The 20440-nt window shown below is 61.1% G+C and overlaps 3 protein-coding genes across 3 annotated transcripts; 2 read left to right on the top strand and 1 right to left on the bottom strand.

The window, feature by feature from the left end:
* Positions 1 to 81: 81 nt before the first annotated feature.
* RIA1_2 (Cytoplasmic GTPase/eEF2-like protein (ribosomal biogenesis)) lies at positions 82 to 3587 on the top strand (the record flags this gene model as incomplete). Its single annotated transcript, XM_028624704.1, has 8 exons — positions 82 to 123; positions 188 to 349; positions 487 to 666; positions 785 to 1277; positions 1317 to 2306; positions 2377 to 3300; positions 3365 to 3493; positions 3556 to 3587. The coding sequence occupies 8 exons, from the start codon at positions 82 to 84 to the stop codon at positions 3585 to 3587; spliced, it is 2952 nt and encodes a 983-aa protein (XP_028474872.1).
* A 111-nt stretch (positions 3588 to 3698) lies between these two features.
* On the top strand, positions 3699 to 3977 carry RIA1_1 (Cytoplasmic GTPase/eEF2-like protein (ribosomal biogenesis); the record flags this gene model as incomplete). Its single annotated transcript, XM_028624703.1, has 1 exon — positions 3699 to 3977. One exon carries the CDS (start codon positions 3699 to 3701, stop codon positions 3975 to 3977), a length of 279 nt encoding a protein of 92 aa, XP_028474871.1.
* Positions 3978 to 7612: 3635 nt separating this feature from the next.
* Positions 7613 to 11760, bottom strand: EHS24_009417 (uncharacterized protein; the record flags this gene model as incomplete). Its single annotated transcript, XM_028624702.1, has 4 exons — positions 7613 to 7646; positions 7770 to 9343; positions 10447 to 10628; positions 11706 to 11760. The coding sequence occupies 4 exons, from the start codon at positions 11758 to 11760 to the stop codon at positions 7613 to 7615; spliced, it is 1845 nt and encodes a 614-aa protein (XP_028474870.1).
* Positions 11761 to 20440: the final 8680 nt, after the last annotated feature.

Raw genomic sequence — 20440 nt, 5'->3', positions numbered from 1 at the left:
CTCCATGGCTTAAAGACCTCCACATTGCGCTTCCGATTTTGTCATTCCCCAAATCCATCCCAGCTATCTTCCATCCCCACCATGGCGACTCAATCATTCGCCGCGCCGCTGGAGAACACGCGCGTGAGTTGATATCGGCCGTGGTCTTTCGTCCCTCAGCCCACACGATACTGACAACCCCGCGCAGAATGTAACCATTGTCGCGCACGTTGACCACGGCAAGACGTCGTTTGCCGACTCGCTGCTGAGTTCCAACAACATCATCTCGTCGCGTATGGCCGGCAAGCTCCGTTTCCTCGACTCGCGCGAGGACGAGCAGGAGCGCGGTATCACCATGGAGAGCAGTGCAGTGAGTACGCGAGCTGTACATGGGCTGTTCGGTCGCAAAATACTGGTTGGCCGGATCCGAGCATGTTTGGTCATCCGCCCAATGTCCTTGCTCTCTCCTCTCCTCTGCCTCCCGTTTCGTGCGAGCTGACATGCCAGGTGTCACTCCGCTTTGACATGATGCGCATGACCCCCGAGGGTCCCAAGCCCGCCAAGCATATCTGCAACGTCATCGACACGCCGGGGCACGTCGACTTTGCGAGCGAGGTGTCGTCTGCGAGCCGACTGTGTGACGGTGCGCTCGTGCTTGTTGACGTGTGGGAGGGTGTGTGTACTCAGGTGAGTTGGACGAGGTCGTAGGGATAGCCATGTGGGCCAGTGGGCGATTCCTTGCACCTGCAACTGCTTGCTGGACGCCGTGCTGTTCAGCAAGTAACGCACACGCTGACAACAACAGACCATTGCTGTTCTGAGGCAAGCATGGATCGACAAGCTCCGCCCGCTACTTGTCATCAACAAGATGGACCGCCTCATTACCGAGCTGCAGCTCTCGCCCTCAGAAGCATACCACCACATTGCCCGCTTGATCGAGCAAGTCAACGCCGTCATGGGCTCGTTTTACGCCTCGGAGCGTATGGAGGACGACCTGCGTTGGCGCGAGGCGCGCGAAAAGCGCCTGGCGGAGCGTGCCGAGCGTGAGGCGGCCGGAGAGGCCCCCGACGCTGCCGACGACGACGCAGACCACGAGTACGAGGAGCGCGAAGACGAGGACATTTACTTTTCGCCCGAGCGCGGTAACGTGCTGTTTGCCAGTGCCATTGATGGCTGGGCGTTCCGTCTGGGCAAGTTTGCCAGGCTCTATGCGGACAAGCTCAAGATCAAGGAGGGTAACCTCCGCCGAGTGCTCTGGGGGGACTGGTTCTTGGACCCCAAGACGAAGCGTGTCGTTGGTGAGTTACCATTGGCTGTATTTGGGCTCTAACTCTCAGGCCGCAAGGCACTCAACGGACGCCCTCTCAAGCCCCTGTTCGTCCAGTTTGTGCTCGAGAACATTTGGAGGGTCTACAACACTGTGCTCAACGAGTACAACCCTGATGCCGTGGTCAAGATTGTGTCGGCCCTCAACATCCGTGTCGCCCCGCGTGACCTCAAGAGCAAGGACACCCACAACCTGCTCACCATTATCATGCAGCAGTGGCTGCCCCTGTCCACAGCGACCTTCCAGGCCGTTGTTGACGTGATCCCCCCACCGTCGGTCGCGCAGGCTGTCCGTCTTCCGTTCATGCTGCACCCCGAGCAGGCCGCTGCGTCCACTACCGCTCTCGAGCCCGTCAACGACCTCGAGCGCGCTCTGTACAAGTGTGACCAGAGCGCCGACGTCCCGCTCGTCGCGTTCGTTTCCAAGATGTTTGCCGTCTCCCGCGCCGACCTCCCCGAGTTCAAGCCGCGCGAGATGACTGCCGAGGAGATGCGCCAGCGAGGCCGTGAGGAGCGCGAGCGCCGCGCCGCCGCCGCCGCGGCCCGCGCTGCTGGTGGCGAGGACACCGACTCGCTCACCAAGCACATTGATTTGCTCACCCTCGAGACGACTATTGAGCCCGGAGCGCCGCCTCCCCCGCCTGACAACAGCGAGGTGCTCCTTGGCTTCTCCCGAGTGTTCAGCAGTGCCCTCAAGCGTGGCGACAAGATCCGCGCCACTCTGCCCAAGTACGATGCCGAGCTGGGTCCCAGCCATCCCCGCAACGCCAAGCACATCAAGGACGCGGTCGCTACCGACCTGTACATGATGATGGGCCGTGACCTTGTGGCTGTCGAGGAGGTGCCTGCCGGTCACGTCTGCGCTATCGGTGGCTTTGACGGCATTGTTCCCCGCACTGCGACCCTGTGTGGTGGCAACGACGACCAGCTCGTCAACCTTGCCGGCGTCAACATGCACGCTGCTCCCATTGTGCGCGTTGCTCTTGAGCCTGAGAACCCTTGTGAGTGGGGTCGGGTGATCGTCCTGCGTTGAACCCCGTGTTCCTTCCCTGCCTTTGCTGACAGTTGCAGCCGACATGCCCAAGCTTGTCGAGGGCCTCCAGATCCTTAACCAGGCCGACCCATGTGCCGAGTACATTGTCCAGGAGACCGGCGAGCACGTCATCCTCACCGCTGGTGAGCTGCACCTCGAGCGCTGCCTCAAGGACCTGCGCGAGCGTTTCGCCAAGTGCGGTATCCAGGCGTCCGAAGCCATCGTGCCCTTCCGCGAGACGGCCGTCAAGGCCCCCGACATGGCCCCCGTCAAGACCCAGGGTGCCGCCCGTGGCACCATCCACGGCAGCGTGTACGACGGCCTTGTCGAGTTTACGCTGCGCGCCGCGCCCCTGCCTCCTGCCGTCATCGAGTTCCTTGTCGCCCACCAGAGCACAATCGGTAGCTTCTTGGTCCAGCGCCGCCGTGGAGCCGAGGACGCCGAAGACGACGAGGACCGCGCCGACGCCGACGAGGCTGCCGACAGCGCGACCCGCCACCTGACACCGGAGCAGTTCTGGGCCGAGCTCGCCACGCGCTTTGACGAGGCAGGCGGCGAGTGGGTGGGCGCCGCAGACCGCGTGTGGTCGTTTGGTCCCAAAAAGGTCGGTGCCAACGTCCTCCTCGACCCTATGGGCAAGGGCGCGCTGCGCCTGCGCGGCCGCGAGGCCGTGTTCGCCGAGGCGCGCCGTGAGGGCCAGACGGCCGAGCAAGCGCTCGCCATTGCGGACGCGGCTGCCAAGGCCGCGGCGGAGGGTGTCGAGGCCGTTGCCGCCGAGGAGAACGCGCAAGACGCCGACGCCGATGCGCGCGCACAGGCCCGTCTCCTCCGTGACTTTGACAACTCGATCGAGGCCGGTTTCCAGCGTGCGACGTTCCAAGGCCCGCTGTGCTCCGAGCCCGTGGTCGGCATGGCTTGGGTTGTGGAGAGTGTTGAATTCAAGCCCGACGAGGCTGAGCAGGGTGAGTGCGAGTGCGACCCCCCAAGGGTTAGATGCGAGGGACACTTTGTGCTGACTTTTCCCAGCTCGTGGTCGCGCATCGGCCGTTGTCGGCGCGCTCATCTCGAGTGTGCGTGATGCCGCTCGCCAGGGTTTGCTCGACTGGAGCCCGCGTATCAAGCTGGCCATGTACACCTGTGACATCCAGGCGTCAAGTGAGTGGAGGTGTTTGGAGCCAGCTACGCAGCCGAGAACCGTTCCAGCTGCACAGTACCAGCCCCCCCCCCCCCCCCCCCGTCCCATTGCTGACGCTCGCAGCGGACGTCCTCGGCAAGGTCTACGCCGTCGTCGCCCGCCGTCGCGGCCGCATCGTCTCGGAGGAGATGAAGGAAGGCACGTCCCTTCTTCACCATCCGCGCCATGCTGCCCGTCGTCGAGTCGTTTGGCTTCGCCGACGAGATCCGCAAGCGCACGTCTGGCGCCGCGTCCCCGCAACTCATCTTCAGCGGCTACGAGACGCTCGACCAGGACCCCTTCTGGGTGCCCACCACCATCGAGGAGCTCGAGGACCTGGGCGAAAAGGCCGACCGCGCAAACGTCGCCAAGGGCTATGTCGACGGCGTCCGCAAGCGCAAGGGTATGTTTGTGGAGAAGAAGTTGGTGGAGAATGCCGAAAAGCAGCGTACCCTCAAGCGCTAGTGGTAGTGGAGGGTGCTTGTGCAGAGGCGTTAACCTCGAGAGAGAGGGACAGCGAGTATATTGGCATATCAGATACTAGACATAAGCGAATGCACGCATCGTTATACAGGCGACACTGTGGTGAGAAGTAGGCAGGACGTCACTTAGGGGTTAGAGGAGAGGCGCGGGCCGCTACCATGTAGACCTGCCACTCGACAGGTCCAGCAGTACGTGACAAAGAGCACGGGGCAGTGGAGTTTTGGGGAGGCATGCAGGCACAGGTCACAGGTGCTTTGATGGCCACGAAATACACACTGAGTAATCTCCTCAAAATCCTGTGGCCCGTGGAACCGGTACGGGGACAGGTATTTGGGTTCACTTTGCAGACATGCAAAACGACGTTGAACGCGGTGGCCCCTGCATGGCCTGTGCCATCACAGCATACCCAGAGTTCTGGCAGATCACTGACCACTGACCACTGACCACCTGTGGCTGTTGCGTGTCACAGGGGTGGAGTCCTGTTTTTAGTGACATTTTCTGTTATATTTTTGTTTTTGCCACTTTCCTCCTCGTTTTTCCTTCTGACAGGCCGCATACCCACTTTTGCGTCGCGCCCCAAGGGGACAGCCCACTATGACTGCCCCACTTCAGCAGTTTGTCATCAGCTCCGCTGACGCCAGGCACATGCGTGCTTGTGAATGGATGTGTGTGGTGCAAGTCTGAGTGAGCGAGCGATAAGCGCAGGCGCAGGCGCAAGTAAGCATACACCACGCACGACCCTTCTGTTTGGCACCCGCCGCACGCGGCACACCCCCCTCTGCAACTGTCAATTGCGAACGGGTGTTACTCCGAACACAGACCACCCAGTGTGCACCGACATTGCCATTTCAGCGGCAAAGGCAAGAAAGAAGACGGAGGGGGGGGGGGCGCCACTGCACACCTCGTGGACGTTCGGTTACGAGGGCCAGTCGGCTGGTGTCTTGACGGACAAGCTAGCGCAGCGCAGGCGCAAGTAAGCATATACTGCCCAGTTACCCACCTTTGCATTTGGCACCCGCCGTACACGCCGCCTGCAACCGTCAATTCAGCGGGGTGTTACTCCGAACACACCACACCCCAGTGTGCGCTGGAGGAGACATTGCCATTTCAACGGCTAGACACAAGGACCGTGGGCGTGTGTGTGGATGTGGGGCCCGGCGCCACTGCCACACCTCGTGGACTGTTCAGTTTGGAGGAGGGAGAAGACCAGTCGGTTCCAGAACGCGCGCGCGGGACCCACGTACTACTACGCGTGGTGCGGCTCATACCCCGCGCCACATGCCACTCCGCGGCCGATCTCGAGACGCGGCCACGAGAACAACCGGGGTGTGTGTGGCGTTGTTTGCTGTAACTTGTCTCTGTTGTGGCCATTTCGGGAGATCTTTATGGCGTGGGCACTGTCACTCGCCTGCCATCAATGTACATGTCAATTCATTCCCGCAGTTGCGGCCTGGCCTGGCCTGCTGGTGTGGGCGGTGGTCACGGTCGCTGCACCGCCAAGAGGTCGGCAAGGGGGGGCGCCGCCGCGCCGTCGGCGCCGGACCGCGGCAAGGTTTGCCATGTCTCTGAACAAAGTGGGGTGGTGGCACCCCAACACAGAAATGAACCGGCTGGGAGCCAGAGAGCAAGAGCCAGACCCCGTCTGTCGGTGCCTTTTCACAAGGTCGGCCCTCGCTGTGGCGTTTTCACCATACACAGGTGTGCGCGTTGTGAGCAGTGTGCCCGCGGGCCCCTACAATTACTCTACTTGACTACAAATGACATGAAAACAGAACAGAGAACAAGTCGGATGCTTCGCTTCGGAAAGAGTTGTGTGTGCCTGTAACGCTTCATGCCCATGTGCTGTGCGCGCACGCACACGCGCGTATGCGCGCACCCGAAAGATTGTTGCCAGTGGCCGCCGAGATCCAACACACTCTGCTCCCTGCGCCGCTGTCAATTGAGTGTGTGTGAGGAGTATGTGCTCCGAGGGGTGGCGAGGGTTGTGGCGTTTTCCAGAGCAGGGCGAGCGAGCGCGACGAGGGCACCGTGGGCCGACAATGACCATGATGACAACCACATCACACCCATGCCATTGCTTGCTTGGCGCGACGAATGCCCGGGGAGGCAGACCACACACGCGTCGACATGGACTTTGTCTGCCAGGCAGGTTGCTCTCGGTCCTTCAAGGAGCCCACCACCCATTTCCTTGGCAGCAACACGTCTCTCCGCTCACCTTGGCATATGCATATACGCGCGAATGTACTTCCACAGACGTATAGCAACAAGCAACAGTTCTCTAGTTTGGAGTGGCCAGTCGCAAGAGGTGGCGCGCACACGGCCCGATTCCCCCTTACACACCCCCATCGCCCTACCGCCCCCACACGCCCCAGGACGATGCGGGATACCGTGCCCCGAACGCGATTGCGCGCGTCCGTCCGTCCCTACACCTACGCCGCCGCCCGCCGCTGCCGTTTTGGACATGCCGGACACACGGCGATGCGCCGCGCCCCGCCGCCGCCACATGCGTGTGCGTCCTGCCACTCCTGTACAACCCAGTACACAGTACCACTTGGGTGTGCCTCCTCGGTGCGCGCCCGCCGCGCCGCGCCGCGCCCGGTGCCCCGCCGACGCCCGTGTCCGCCGAGTGCGCCGAGTGCGCCCCGAGATTAAACACGAAAACAAAAACACGGCACGCACAGGCGTAAAATATTTATCGGCACGCACACGCCCCGTGGCCCGTTTGTTGTGTTTCTGGATAGCTATAGGTTTGTTTGTTTGTGTACGTTTCTTTAATGGCTGCGATCGGCGTCGTGGAGAAACGCATAACGGATCAGGTGCGATGAGACGCGATGGGATCGGCGTTGGTGGCGGTCCTTGATTTCTTTTTCTTGTCTGCTGTCCCCCGCACCCCTCCGGTTAGGTTAGTCGACGATCAGCGGCATCATCGTCAGTGTGTTCTGTGTCTGTGTCCGTGTATGTCACCCTCCCGTGTCGCTGCTGCAACCCTGCCACGCCACTGTGCTGCAGCCCTGTCGGGCTCCGGCTCCGATGAGCACCGCTCACATTGATAATATAGACAACCAAATGCCCGGCCGCGTCGTATGCTGCAGCCGGCGAAGACGACAGACCCAAGCTGTGCGTGTCCTTCGTTTCTACCTAAATAAAAAGAAAAAAAAGGGGTGGGGCCGTGCGCGCGCGCGCCCGCGATGGGGGGAAGAGGTATCTCGAGAAACGGCGGGTAGCGTGAACAGCCAGTCGAAACGATGAAGAATAAAATGAAAAATAAAATGAAAACGAGAGCTTGCTTTGTTGAGAAGGCGGAGACCGCGGCAGCCGCCGGGGACGAAAAAAAAAACCAGAGACGAGACGAGAGCGAGAGCGAGAGCGAGAGAGAGAATTGACCGATTCGATGACAGACCCAAAAAAAAAAGACGAAAGAAAAAGTGGCGACGAGACAAGAGCCTTCCAGCGAGGGAAGGCCGAGGCGATGCGGAGATGGCGGACAGAGACAAGGGGACACGCAATGTAAATCCTGGGGGAGCGTGTGCGGGGTTGGGGAGGGGGTGGTGAACCGAGGTGCGATGCGGATCACAGAGACCGAATCATGCGTCGTTCACAACGGAGGGGCGACACGTTCAGTGTCCCGCAAACGGGTACGACGGGCGGTGCCTGGCGGAGGGTCAGTTGGATATACTTTTGGGCGCATGTGTCCACGAGAGTAGTGACGCGGACATGGGCCTTACGCGCGCGCGCATGTACGACGCACCCTCATTTGAGGCACACTGTACTCACCACCTGTTCCAGCCGGCTGCGGGATCCACCGAGTCTGCGCTGCCCTCCTTGCTCATGTCCTCGCCGCTGTCAATGGGTGCGAGCAGGCCATTGTTGTGGTGCGAAAAGGGCATGGCAAACATGGGCTTTCCGTCTGGGCCGATACCGTGGGTGTTGGGCGAAGGGAGGGGCGAGCGACGGTACGGGTGGTGCCTCATGTCGTCCTTGGGGGAGGTAGCGTAGCGGGAAAAGGTCGACGACGTGGCCGAGTCGGGCACACCGTTGGACTCTTTGCGCATCACGTCAAAGTAGCTGCCCTCGGTGGTCTCTGTGACGTTGGAGGTGCGAGCCGACGACAGGGGGCCTGCCGAATCCATGCCCGAGAGCGCGGGGTCAATGGTGATGCCCGAGTCGAGGTTGTCGCTGCCCTCGCCGTTGGAGCCGCGCTGAGCGGCGGCCTCGCTGGGGGTCAGGATGATCTGACTTGGCTGGTCCGAGCTCTGGCGCGGGGGCAAGGAGGTGAGCGGGGGAGGGGCCGAAGGGTGGGAAAAGCCAATGGTGTTGTTGTTGGAGCCGCCGTAGCTGCCGTTGGACGATGCCGAGTTTTCGTTGTTGCCGCCGCCGTTGGGAGGAGTAGGAGGGGAGAGGGCGGGTGGAGGGGGCCCGTTGAGCGGGTAGGTGGGGGTGATGGGGGCCGTCGCGCCTTCCTCGCCACGACAGCCACGAACCATCCAGTGCCGGCGGAGCGCGTCCTTGCGGGAGAATGTCTTGCCACACTTTTCACAGCCATAGGGCTTGACGCTGAGGTGGATACGCTTGTGGCGCTTGAGGTCGTGGTTGCGGTTGAACGACTGGACACACTGGTCGCACTTGAAGGGGCGGTCCACGAGGGGGAGACGGTTGGCAAACGAGTAGCCCATGGCAGGTGCCGAGGTCATTCCGTTGATCGAGTTTGTCGATTGGTGGCGCACGAGCGATGGGAGCTCGCCTGGGTGTCCACCAGGCACCAGCGTGGGCGCCGAGATGGAGGGCAAGTAGTTTGCGTACGGCGCGCCGTACGAGTTTGGGTAGGACAGCGAGCGGGGCATCTCGACTGCCTGGGGGTTGCCGTATGGCGAGGCCGAGTAGTAGCCCTGCTGGGGGTAGACGTTGGCGCCGCGGGGCGAGTGCTGGGCGGACGCGTACGGCTGGCCTGCGCGAGGCGGGGGGTAGTATGGGCTGGTGGACGTGGGGGACGGCTGGGAGCCGACGCCGCCGCCGTTGACCTGGGACATGACGGAGAAGGAAGAAGGAGCGCGCGGGAGGGGAGCTGGGGGAGGTGCGCGAGTGGCCTCTCCGGAGACTGAGCGATAGCCCATGGGGTGGCTTCCCGAGTAGGTAGGGTATGAGCCGCCGTTGGGAGCTTGCTGAGGGGGCTGTCCTGCACGGCTGTAGTAGCTGTACTCTTGCTGGGAGGGGGCCTGGTCGGAGTGCATGGGCACGGGGTTGCGCGAGGAAGCCGGGACGGAGGAGAGGGGAGGGGGGGCAAAGGCAAAGGGGGATGCCGAGGTGGGGGGGCTCGACGGGGCGGGCTGGTGGTAGGATGGGGTGGGGTACTGGGGGATGGTGTCAGTGGTGGTTGGTGGTGGTGGTGGTGGTGGTGGTGGTGGTGGTGGTGGTGGTGGTGGTGATGGAGAGAGGGGGGTGCGAGATGGGTGAGAGGGGGAGGGGTGTTGGGAAGAGAGAGAGAGAGAGATGATGATGTGTATTGTGTATTAAGGAGAGCGAGGGAGGGAGGGAGGGAGGGGAGGGGGAGGGACACGCCCGGGAGCAGGAGCAGCCGCAGGAGCAGCGGCAAGGGAGAGAGATGTGTCCCAGCGACGACCCAGCCAGGCCAGCCAGCATACCCAGCACAGAGAGGGTGGTGGTTGTGCGCACGGATCGTCGCTGGGTGGGTGGGTGGGTGTTGGTTGCCGGCTGGGTGGACAGCGAGGGAGGGGAGACGATGTGTGGCGCATTATTGTCTCTGTGTGGCCCTCGTCTCTCTTTCTCTCCTGGCCCTTCTCCTGGCCCGTCCCCCTAACCCACCCACGCACAGACCGCCTGTCGCGAAGCACTGGGTGTGTGCATGGGGCACCGGCTGCACGCTCGCTCTGAACGCCCGCACAGGACGACAGCCACGCCTCGTCTGTCAGAGGCGCACACCACAGGAACCACCCTGGGCACTGGGGCAAAGGGGGCTGGCTGCAGACCACCCATCCCTCTCGTCGTCGCCGGCACCGTCGTCCCCGTCATCCCCGTCATCGTCCACGGCCAATGCGCCATGCCCGCGGGGCGGCGGCGAGGCAAGGGGGGAGGGGGGGGGGGGGGGGGGGGGGGGGGAGTGTGTCCTGGGCAGTCTGGCTCACCCAATGACCCCGCCGCCGCCCGCATGCCAGAGACGCCATGGCACACGTAGATTAGACACAGACGACAACGGCGCAGAGAGATTACAGACAACCAAAACAACAGGGGGGGGGGAGGGGATGGTGGAGATGGTGGAGATGGGGGAGATGGTGGAGATGGGGAGATGGGGGAGATGGTGGAGATGGTGGAACAGACTGGTGGGACAGGCGACCGGAGGGACACTCGCACACTGCACACTGCACACACACAGAAAGAGACGACACGACGCGGACACCACGACCCAAACACACAAACAAACAAAGCCTCAACTCACCTCGTCGCGTCTGTCGCGGGCGTCACGGGTGTCAAATGCGCCTTGCTGGGCGTACTGGCCGTCGATCATAGTCCGGTCCACGGGGACAGGAATGCGGAGACGTTTGGGTGGGGGGAGGAGGAGTCGACTGGGTGGGTGTGTGCTGTCGACTTGGGAGCAAGTGGGGATTCCGCTCAAGGGGCCTTTGTCGATGCTAGCTGTCAAGCAATGATGGTGCACGCTCGTGGTGGAGGTGGATTGGGCAAATGGTATGTATACCCAAAAGTTGGATAGCGAGAGCAGTTACAAAGGGCGTGTTCGATGCGGCGCGGTGGCGTTGGCTGGTGGCGTTGGCTGTGGAAGACGCGACAGAAATATCAATGCCGGCCAAAGTGACGTTCCTCCAAATATCAATTCCGTCGTCGTGGTGGTTGGTGGTCGGGTCGGTCGGCTTGGTGCACGATGACAGCAGGTCTTCGTACGTATACCTATATGCGTGTCTGTACGGTTCGGATCGGAGCCAGAGACAGTACACGGGAGGTGGGAGGTGGGCGGATAAGCGTTCGATCGATCAGACGGACACGGGAGCCGAGCGGAGAGAGGTACAGAGGAAGCAGGCAAGGAAGAGCACTCGGTGAGTACGTTTTTTCGGGCTCATCAAGCTTCAAGGACACCGTGGTGCACGCGCGCACACTGCCGCTGCTGGTGCGCGATCAAAGACTCACCACTTTCAGAAAGTGAACAGAGGAACCAGAGAGTTACGCACTCTCCCGAGAAGGACCAGCGGTTTTATGCCTTTTTTTTTAACGCAAGTGCGCTAATGCTCAATAGGCTCGAGGAACCGAACGTCCTTTTTGCAAGCGTGGATGCAACGGGGACGAACAACGGGTAATTGTTTTTGCGTCGTCGTCGAGAGGAGGACAAGGAAGGAGGAGGAGGAGGAGGAGGAGGAAGGAGGCGCTGCGGTGGAGGTCTGGGTGGGTCGTGACGTGAGGGGCTGACTGTTCTTCGCGGCTGGGAGGTGGCAAAGACGATGAACGAGGTGGGGTGTGATATCAGGTCGTCGTTGTCGCGTGTGGTTCTGATCAAGAGTGTTGCGTGTAGGTGAGAGACGCTTGGATCAGAGAGAGAGAGAGAGAGGCAAGACGATCGTCGGGGAGGGAAGAAGCTTTGCTCGTGCGCTCAGTATCGCTCGAGATAAAGTATCCACCCGCACAGAGAATGCGACCGACAGAGGAGGGAGGAGAGGGAGGGGAGAGGGGGATAGAGCGCCAGCGCACCGGCTGCGGGGGCCTCGGGGTCTGGCAGCAGCGCGTACTCTGTGCTGGTGGCCATAGGGGGCAAAGGATAATCGCTCTGGGTGTCGAACGTGGTGCCCTCTTTGGGTCTCCCAGGGCCAAGGATAACAAGGAGAGGAAGGAGCACGAGGATGCCATCGGTGCAGGTCCGCTTGCGACAGGGAAATTCCAGCGAGGGGGCAGACACCCAGAGCAGGCAGCAGAGCAGGCAGCAGGCAACAGCAACGTTGTTCGGAGGGCACGCGCGGCTCACTTGAGCGGGCGGCACGCCATCGGCAGCAGAAGACGACAAACCCACATATCCCACAACCCCCCACCCACCCACGCTCGGCAATGGGGAGCGGGGGCACGGATGCGACGAGTGCACAGCGCTTCAGTTGGGCTAGCGCGCGCAGGAGGACCTGCACAAAGGGGACGAGCAAAGGCAAAGGGAGAGGACGCAGGCAAAGGTCCCACGGCGTGTGGGTGCATGGGCCCGCGTGCGGTGGGCCGTTGACACAGAGAGAGAGCATGGCCGAGAGAGTGACACGCGCGCGCGCGCGCAGTCTTGCCAAAAACGAGTGGCCCCGCGCTCGTGTGGAGAGAGAGAGGGAGCGCCGAGATACAGAGAGAGCCTGAACGGCATTGCAACAAGGTCTCCCATTTACCTTTGTCCTCTGCCCTCTGTGTCCCTCACCCCCTGAGTCACTTCAGGCGCATACACAGTACGACCCACAACGCAAAAAGGTCTTACCCGACGGGCACATTTGGGTTTCTGTGCCAACCGTCCAGCAGAGCGCTTCAGGCCAGAAGGCCAAACGACGACTGCCTATCTGACCACACCACCACCCAGGGTCCAGAGCAATTCCTGGGGCCGGACCTGGTGGGCAGCAGCAACGTGAGAGAGAGTGTCGAGAGAGAGCACGAGCGAGATCCCCCCCCGGGTGGGTGGACATGATTTGGTGTAGCATGTCTCAGCACATTCCCCCGCCCAGGGCACATAATAACACCGCTACTGTAGGAGGCGTCGTAGGTCCCCTAGAACATGTCACGTAACGCGCGCGCGCACCGCACGCCCTCTCGCCTCTCCTGTTGCACAGGCAGCAGCTGCCAGAGAGCACCGTCATCGCTGTCTCGTGCCCCCCCCCAATCGTCCCCATCCCCGGGAAACAGGTCTCCCTCTCTGGATCTCTGTGTCCGGCACCGAGATACCAATAGAAACCCAACGCTGCCATCATGTCCCGGCTGCGCATTGTTCCAACAGGGGGGAGGGTTGTGACCCAAAGGGTGGGGTGGGCCGCCGGGGCCCGGACCCACGATATCAGAGACCATTATCATCCCGTGTAAAGCGGCGGCATGCCAGAGAACAAGGCCGAAGCCGCACACAGGGTCTCGACTCGCGTCTGCCTCAGTCTCCGTGCCCTCTCTGGGCGTTGTTTCTATTTGCCACACGCAAAGGAAACATGGCCCAACACAGGTTGCTTCTTACCCCTCCTCCCTCACCCAACCTGTTGTCTGAAAGCGAGACTGCAACAGTAGTAGTGTTGGTACCTGGCCACAGAACGCAATAAAAAAAGGAGAGAGAGGTGTGAGAGGTGAGAAACCAGGGTCGTCACGCCAACGAACCCCGCCCGCCCGCCCGCAACAAATGTCCTCAGCCGGCAACGCAGCTGCTCCAACCGGCGGCCCGTGGGCCCGGCCAGGTTGGTCAGAACGGGGGAGAGACAACTGGCAAAGAGTGGGGGGGGGGTGGCCGGGGTGGACAATGATGTCCTTTTTGCACAAGGGGTTCTCTGAACAATGGAATTGCGGGTCACAATCTGCATCAGGTCATCAGGTGCGCGCTTGCAGGTGCAACATGTCCCCCACTGGCCACTGGCCACTGGCCGCTGGTCAGCTGATTACACGGATGTGCACAAGTTCAACGGCAAGACCATGGTACCACGCAGACGAGTCCGCTGCCACAAGCTCCACTCTGAGTACCGTGTACCCACACGCAGAGCGAGAGGGCGCACGGGTGTACGGGTGTACGCTGTCCGGGCCTCGCTGCTCTGGGTAGACGTTCCACCGAGGTAACTGAAAGCTTGAGCACGCCCAAGTGCTCGTGCAACAAAACCAGGTGGCCGCCACTTGCCCCGCGCCTTGCACGCCTTCCGGGACGCCTCCGCGAGCGCCGCCGCATACTCTTGCCGCACAGCCGAACGAGATCTGGCCCAGGCTCTCTGTTGTGTCGTTCAACGGGTGTGTGTCGCGCGGCATGGAATATGGAATGAGAGATTGGAGGGGGGCGGGGGGGCAAGGCGAGGCCTCAGCGCTCTGACCTCTCGCTCACCGCTCACGCGCTCGCTTGTCAGGTATACAGGTACCAACAACTGTGGGTATTTTTCCTTTGCGGTTCTGAGTCAGGCACATTGCACTCGCTGACTCTGTCTTTTTTTTTTGCTTGCTTGCTTGCTCTCTTCTCGCCGTGCCTTTTCTTGGGGATTTTTGGGTATTTTCCCTCAATCTCCCTTTGATTTTGTTTGTTTCCCTACAGATGCAAACCCCGGAGAGCAGGTGTCCCTGTCGTTCACGGGGTCCACATCTGTGATGTCTCGCTCTTCTTCGAGAGATGGGACATGGGCCATGGCCTCACTCGTCGCGGCGGCGGACACTGCCGCCTTGCCAATGGCCTCCTTGCTCAGCCGTGTACCGCCGTCGGCGCGCGCGGTTCATGTCGTTCCGCTCCAGCGCGACCAAAGCCCCGCTGTACCGCTGTATTGAGAGCCCCCCACCCTTCTCACACCCGCGCATACCCGTCCACTCCGCGTTCCCACAGCGATGCCTCTCATGGATTCTGGGATTAATCCGCCCACAATTTGGCACACCGTGTCCAGCTGAGCGCGTCACCAACTTGTTGCATCTTGGCACCTCCCGGGGGGGCTGTAGAGCCGAGGGTGATATACCTGGGACATGGATACCTGGGTGATCATCGCGGCGGCGCCATTGGGCGGCGCACAGCGGGCGCCGGCACTGTGCACACACCCAAAACATCATTCTCCTGCACCTCTCACTTTCGAGCACGAGCATGGCCATCCATGACACCATCACCTGCTCACTTTCTGACGCCAGGTCCAGGGACCCCACCTCATTTGCTCACCCAGCCTCGGGGGCAAACGTTGTTGCGGGGTGGGGTTGCGCAACGGGCTTCTTACCCTCGGCGCTCTCGGCGCTTAAAGGACCGCTGCTGCTGCTGCTGCTGCTGCTGCCACCGCCGCCGCCGCCGCCGTTTGCCCGTGCGTACTCGTGTGCGATTTCCTTATTCCTGGCAAAGGCAAAGGGCTGCGTACTCTCCCCCAGCGACCCTTTTGCGCTGCACCCCCCCACCCTTCTCTCTCATTGTCAAAGGGACGTGGTAGACACGAAACCCTTTGGTGTACCCTCCATTCCTCTGGGCAGCCACCCGTTCGGCCCGCCATATGCCACACACAATGAGACACAGAGAGGACCAGAAAAGCAAGTGCATACACGGCGCGGTTTGCCGGTCAGAGGTGCCGCGCGTTGCCGAGCACATCGCCTGCAAACCTCTAGCCACAGAGCAACGCACGTGGCTGCCCCACTGTGTCTGCTCTGGAGAGTGTTACTCCGTCCCCCGCGCCTCCCTAGTTTTGAACGCGGCCAGAATGGCGGCGCGCGCCCACACGATCTATAGCCCCCCCGCCCATAACGCCAGAGCCACAGATCCCATAGATCAGACACAAAATCGTCATATGTCTCGCTGGGATCTCTGGCGGAGAGTTTCTGGGTGCGATCGCGTCTCCTCGTCGCGTACATCGGTTGCAGATGCGGCAGTCAAGTCGAGTAGGATTGATCGGGGCCTGGAGCCAACGTCTGTCGCATCGCATGCCACACCGGCAATGGGCTGTCTTGACTGTGCCGTTTGCCCATCGTGTCAGCGTGTCGTTGTCAGCGTGCCAACGTGCCTCAGTTCTATCAGCGCGCGACAAGCATGCGGGCACAGGCTCTCGGTGGGCCCACGACAGACGCATCCGCGGCACGTTACTGGCTCGAGCTGCGACCTGCGACCTGCGACCTGCGACATGCCACCTGCGACCTGGCTCGCAGGTCAGGCGGACACGACAACAGGAAACCACACCACATCTCGCTCTCGCGGCCCTTGGTCCAAACGCCCACTGATAGGACGGCAGAACTCATGCAATCGATAGAGAGGACAGAGCAAGGACGCACCGCCCGCCCGGGCCCCGTGTGTGCAGAGCTTCGGCGGCATGCCGTTGCCTCGTGCCGCGCGCGCGCGCCGTCCGTTCCTTTGGGCTGACCCCTCGTTTGATTCCCACCATCGTGTCTCCCATATCAAAGTGCGCAGTATTATCTGATTTTTGGTCTCCGCTGCACATGCCGCATTCCCACGCGCCACCCCCGCCCGCGCGATCTCTCGGTCAGGTATGTCCAAGGAGACGTTTGCCGGAGGCCGGAGGGACCGTTTGGACGCGGTCTGGCCCCCAGGTGTATATGGCTCTGTCTCGCTGCACCGACCGCACCCAGGGAAAACAACGAGCCTTTGGGTGTGGCCGTCGAGAGCGCCACACAACCAACGCCAGAATCACTCCCCCCCCCCTGGCACCCCCAAACTCTCTCGGCCGCCACAACTCGGTGGCGCTCGTCGACGCCTCTCCGGCGCTCGCCTGCTGTCCTTCCCCGCGTTTTGCTTTCCGAACGCTGGGCTCCGAGACTCTGACGCACTGCGTTCAACAGCAACAACGAGACCTCGCTAAGGGGGCATCCACCCCCGACACTATCCTGCGCGTGGGGACCCCCGCTGGGTTGCCCGGCGTCGCGTCATTGGCCGCCCCGTCGCGTCTCCAGGAGCAGCGGCGCACAAGGAATGGACCCCCAGGCCCCAGAGCAGCCCCTGGGATCCAGCCGGTGGTCGCCGTCAGTTTGTGTCGCCCGTCGGTTACAGGTTGTTTCGGTATCATTGTTCGCTCGCTTGCGTGCTGCATCGTCTAGATTCCAGACGGACAGCGGAATGGGAGGAATGGATTCGTCAACGCGGAAAAAAAAAGGGAAAAAGAGACGGACGAGGAGGAGGAGGAGGAGGAGGATGCCACATGAAGCGAAGAAGAAACCGTGCGCCTGACCATGTCCAAGCCCCCCCCCGCGGACAAGTCCTTGTTCAACCCATGCACCAGGTTTGTGTGTCCTTTAGGTGCGCAGGACACAGGACGCAGGACGCAGGACGCAGGGCCCGTCGCTATCATTGCCGTATATGCCGTAGCTCCGTGTTTTTTTTTGTCACGAGGTCCGGGGCCAACGGCCAACGGCCAATGTAAGGGTTGCGTACGCACCGCGGGCACGCGATGCCGTCTCTGGCCTGCCTGCTGATAGCGAACGTAGCGAATAGCCACACAGAACAGTGTTCGTGGCCGCGTGGGTGACGACGACCAAGAGACGAGGGTACGCCGTGGCCCACATGGTGCGCATCGTATGGCATGCATGCATGCAAGCATGCCAGGTCGCAGGACGTGACGAGTCGCAAGAGTGCGACGACGTCGGAGATGCGGTGGGTCGACTGGCGAGTTGTGCCACACCCACACACCCGTCACGCATCACGGGCGGTGCAGAACACTCGTTTTTGTCCCTTCCGTTAGCCTCGAGCTGAACAGATCTGTGTGATCCGTAGCACCCTTTCTTCCATGGATCCTGGGAGCGACGAACGGAAAGACCCAAAAAACATAAAATCTAACGGCATAGGTCCCAACCCTCCATGCGCGTTTAATCAGGCATGTTACGAGAATACCCGTTTATGCAAGCTCCCGGAGACTACGGTACTCCGGTAGCGCTTAATTCGGGAGAGGAAAGAGGCTCTCGCTCTGTCGCGATCACAAAATCAGAGCACACCGCCGCGCAATCACGGACCACGGACACCGCGGGTGCGGCGTGGGTACGGATACATCATGCTGATGGCAAAGTAGCATTCGCCGCTAGCGTCCTTGGGGGACTCTAGGCTGATCGCCGGATGATCGTCGTAACACTTGGGGTTGTAGTCAGTAGTCTATAGATCCATAAAACCTACTACAGCGCTATGGAGTCGCACATGCCTCGGTACACGACGTTATGCTAGTCGAGGACAAGGTGCGGCGCCTGCCGCCATTTGTACGACAAGGCACTCTTTTTGGGTAAACGCTAAAAACGTTGGCTCGCTGTGCCATGTCAAGCCGTTCGACGTGGTGCGTTTCGGCTCTCGTAATCGTGGCGAGACGCAGATCGCAGGTGACAACCCACGCAGTGACAGACTACCTTGTTGCCCCTCTCCGACCCAGCCTACATGCGAGCTATCCTTGCGTTTGACATCTGTTTCCATTCCAGTCCAGGCGCCGCGGGCGTCGCGGGGTGGCTTGTCCACTGCCAACTGGCAGCTGGCAGATACCCATCACACCACAATGCCTGCTGTCGGACGACACCAAGAGGCGCGCGCCCAACTTGGGCCGCCGGGCCACCGATCTACCGAGGCGTGCTCTGCATGTTATCCCATCAGATGTCTCTGGCGTCCAAGTGGGCACTCGGCGCGGCTGGCGTTATCTGGGCTGGGCGGCGCAGCGGTGGTGGTGGTGGTGGTGGTGGGGCACCGCCGAGCCACTCGTTGGTTACTCTCAGTCTAAGACACATTTGCGCGTGGTGACATTTCGGGGTGTGAGGCGCATTGAAACGTCTGTGGTCCGAGGCTATAGCGCACCGTAGATCATGGTGGCGCCCACGCCGAGTTTCGGCGTTCACCTCTGACGGCGGCGTCGCAGATCGCGTAAACTGTGCAGCCTCGGCGCAGGCCAGTTTCATGCCGTCGGTCGCGAGCTAGGACACTTTTTTTTTTGTTCGTGCAACTTGCGCCGGCGCCGTGGCGACCATAGCCGCCGGCTTTGGGTCCGGGGCTTTGCGGGTGTCGTATGGTCGCTCACGCCACACGATGGGCCGTGGGCCCCCGCCGCCGCTGTTGCGTGTCGTGGCGAACACCGGCGTCGACAGGAAAAGGGTGACAGATCGCATGATGCGTACGCACTACTAGCTTTGGCCCTCGCCTCGTTCAACCCTTCAGCAATCGGACACAAGCGGCCCTAGGCCAGTCTCCCTACCATCCCTACCCCTCTCGCTAGTCGACGACTGCGCCTGACCACCAACCTTGTGTCCTGGGGATCGCGGCGGTGGGGCCTCGGACACGCACGCACGCTCGGGGCGAACGAATCGGCGGCCACGGCCCTACGACTCGAGTGCTGCTGCACCCAGAGGCCCCGTCCGCAACAACGCCGCCGACGAGAGAGAGATCCTGTCTGAAATGTTCATCGGAGTCTCCGCGCCCAGTGGCGGGGGGTTTAGTCGGATCGGCGCGTTCGCTTCGCCCTCTGGGTCTGGGGTCCCTAGACGACGCCAATGGCCCCGTGGCCAGGTGGTCCAGGTTTGCAAGGTGACACGCACGTCCGTGGCCACGGAGAACGAACACGTACGCACACGCCGTGGCGACCGAACAGAAAGAAAGAAAGAAAGCCAGAAAAAGCCACAGAATGAGCCACGTTTGGCTCGGTGAGTACCATTCCCCAGGACGAATGTGGCTGCCACGGCACCGGCAAGGCGTCCTGCACCAACGTCATGTACACCTTTATTGTGCGCGGGATCTCAATCTACAGTTGATTCCAGGAGACAAGCTCTTCATTTTACAGTTGCGTTATGCCTTTTTTTTCGCCTCCTACCCAAGTTGGAATTTGCTGTCAGGAACACTGAGCGAACAAGATTTACGTTGATAAAAATGAACAGGAACCTGCTCTTGACAGTTTACACTCTCATCCAGTTACTTTTATTCAGCTTGGGTTTCCGACTCGAGCTTCTTTCCCCACATGTGTAGCCTCATAGAGGTTGTGTCCATAGACCGGATACGGCAGTTGCGGCGCCTTCACCTGGCCTCCCTCGTGCTCGTATGCTGGCCCCACCCACTTACATATTAAGGACTCATTACAATCGCATCAAAGTTACATGAGAGACAAAATAAACTTTACTTCCACCCGGTGCGGCAATGCCGAGGGTACCTATGCCGTACTCCATCCCCTGTGCTTGTTAATCGGATCTGTGGTGTGCCCCCTCGCCAGATCCGGTACGTCATGGCGAGAAGACGTGGACAGAAATTTGTGGTGGGGTGGGCATGGCTGTGGTATCAACACACCGAGAAATCCAGTGACATGACAAAGCAACCGGTCAATGACCGGTGGTTCTGTTGGAGCGGACGTGTTGGAGCGGACGCGATCAAGCCCACTAGTGGCACGTTAGTGCAATGTGGACGCAGTCTGCGATGCAATGTGGACTGCGGACCATGTGAGTTGCGTCTCAGATCCCTCGTCCAGCACCTGCCACCCACCCTACGCTAACGACGTGTCCCATTCAAGGATCCAGCATCTACCTTTTCCCCCTCTTTAGCAAACGGCAGCGGCAGCGCTGCACGCATGCACACGCACGCACATGGAAGCCGAACAATGTTTCAGTGTCTTTCGATCTCATGACTACCCGACGTCGCACTTGACCCCCCCAATACCTATTCAGAAACAGTGTAACGCAACCGCAACGCGGCACGAGGTCCCACACAGAGTAATCCGTAACGAGGCCGACAGTTCGGGGGCGAACAATCAACAGCGGACAGATAACAACGCGTTCCTTCGCTAACGAAAACCCACCTGTGCACCTTTGTTGCACTCCAAGGA

This window comes from Apiotrichum porosum (genome assembly GCF_003942205.1).
Source record: "Apiotrichum porosum strain DSM 27194 chromosome Unknown scaffold_9, whole genome shotgun sequence".
Classification (NCBI taxonomy): Eukaryota; Fungi; Basidiomycota; class Tremellomycetes; order Trichosporonales; family Trichosporonaceae; genus Apiotrichum; species Apiotrichum porosum.
Note: the sequence above shows the minus strand (reverse complement) of the source record. Positions and strands in the feature narration are given on the sequence as shown.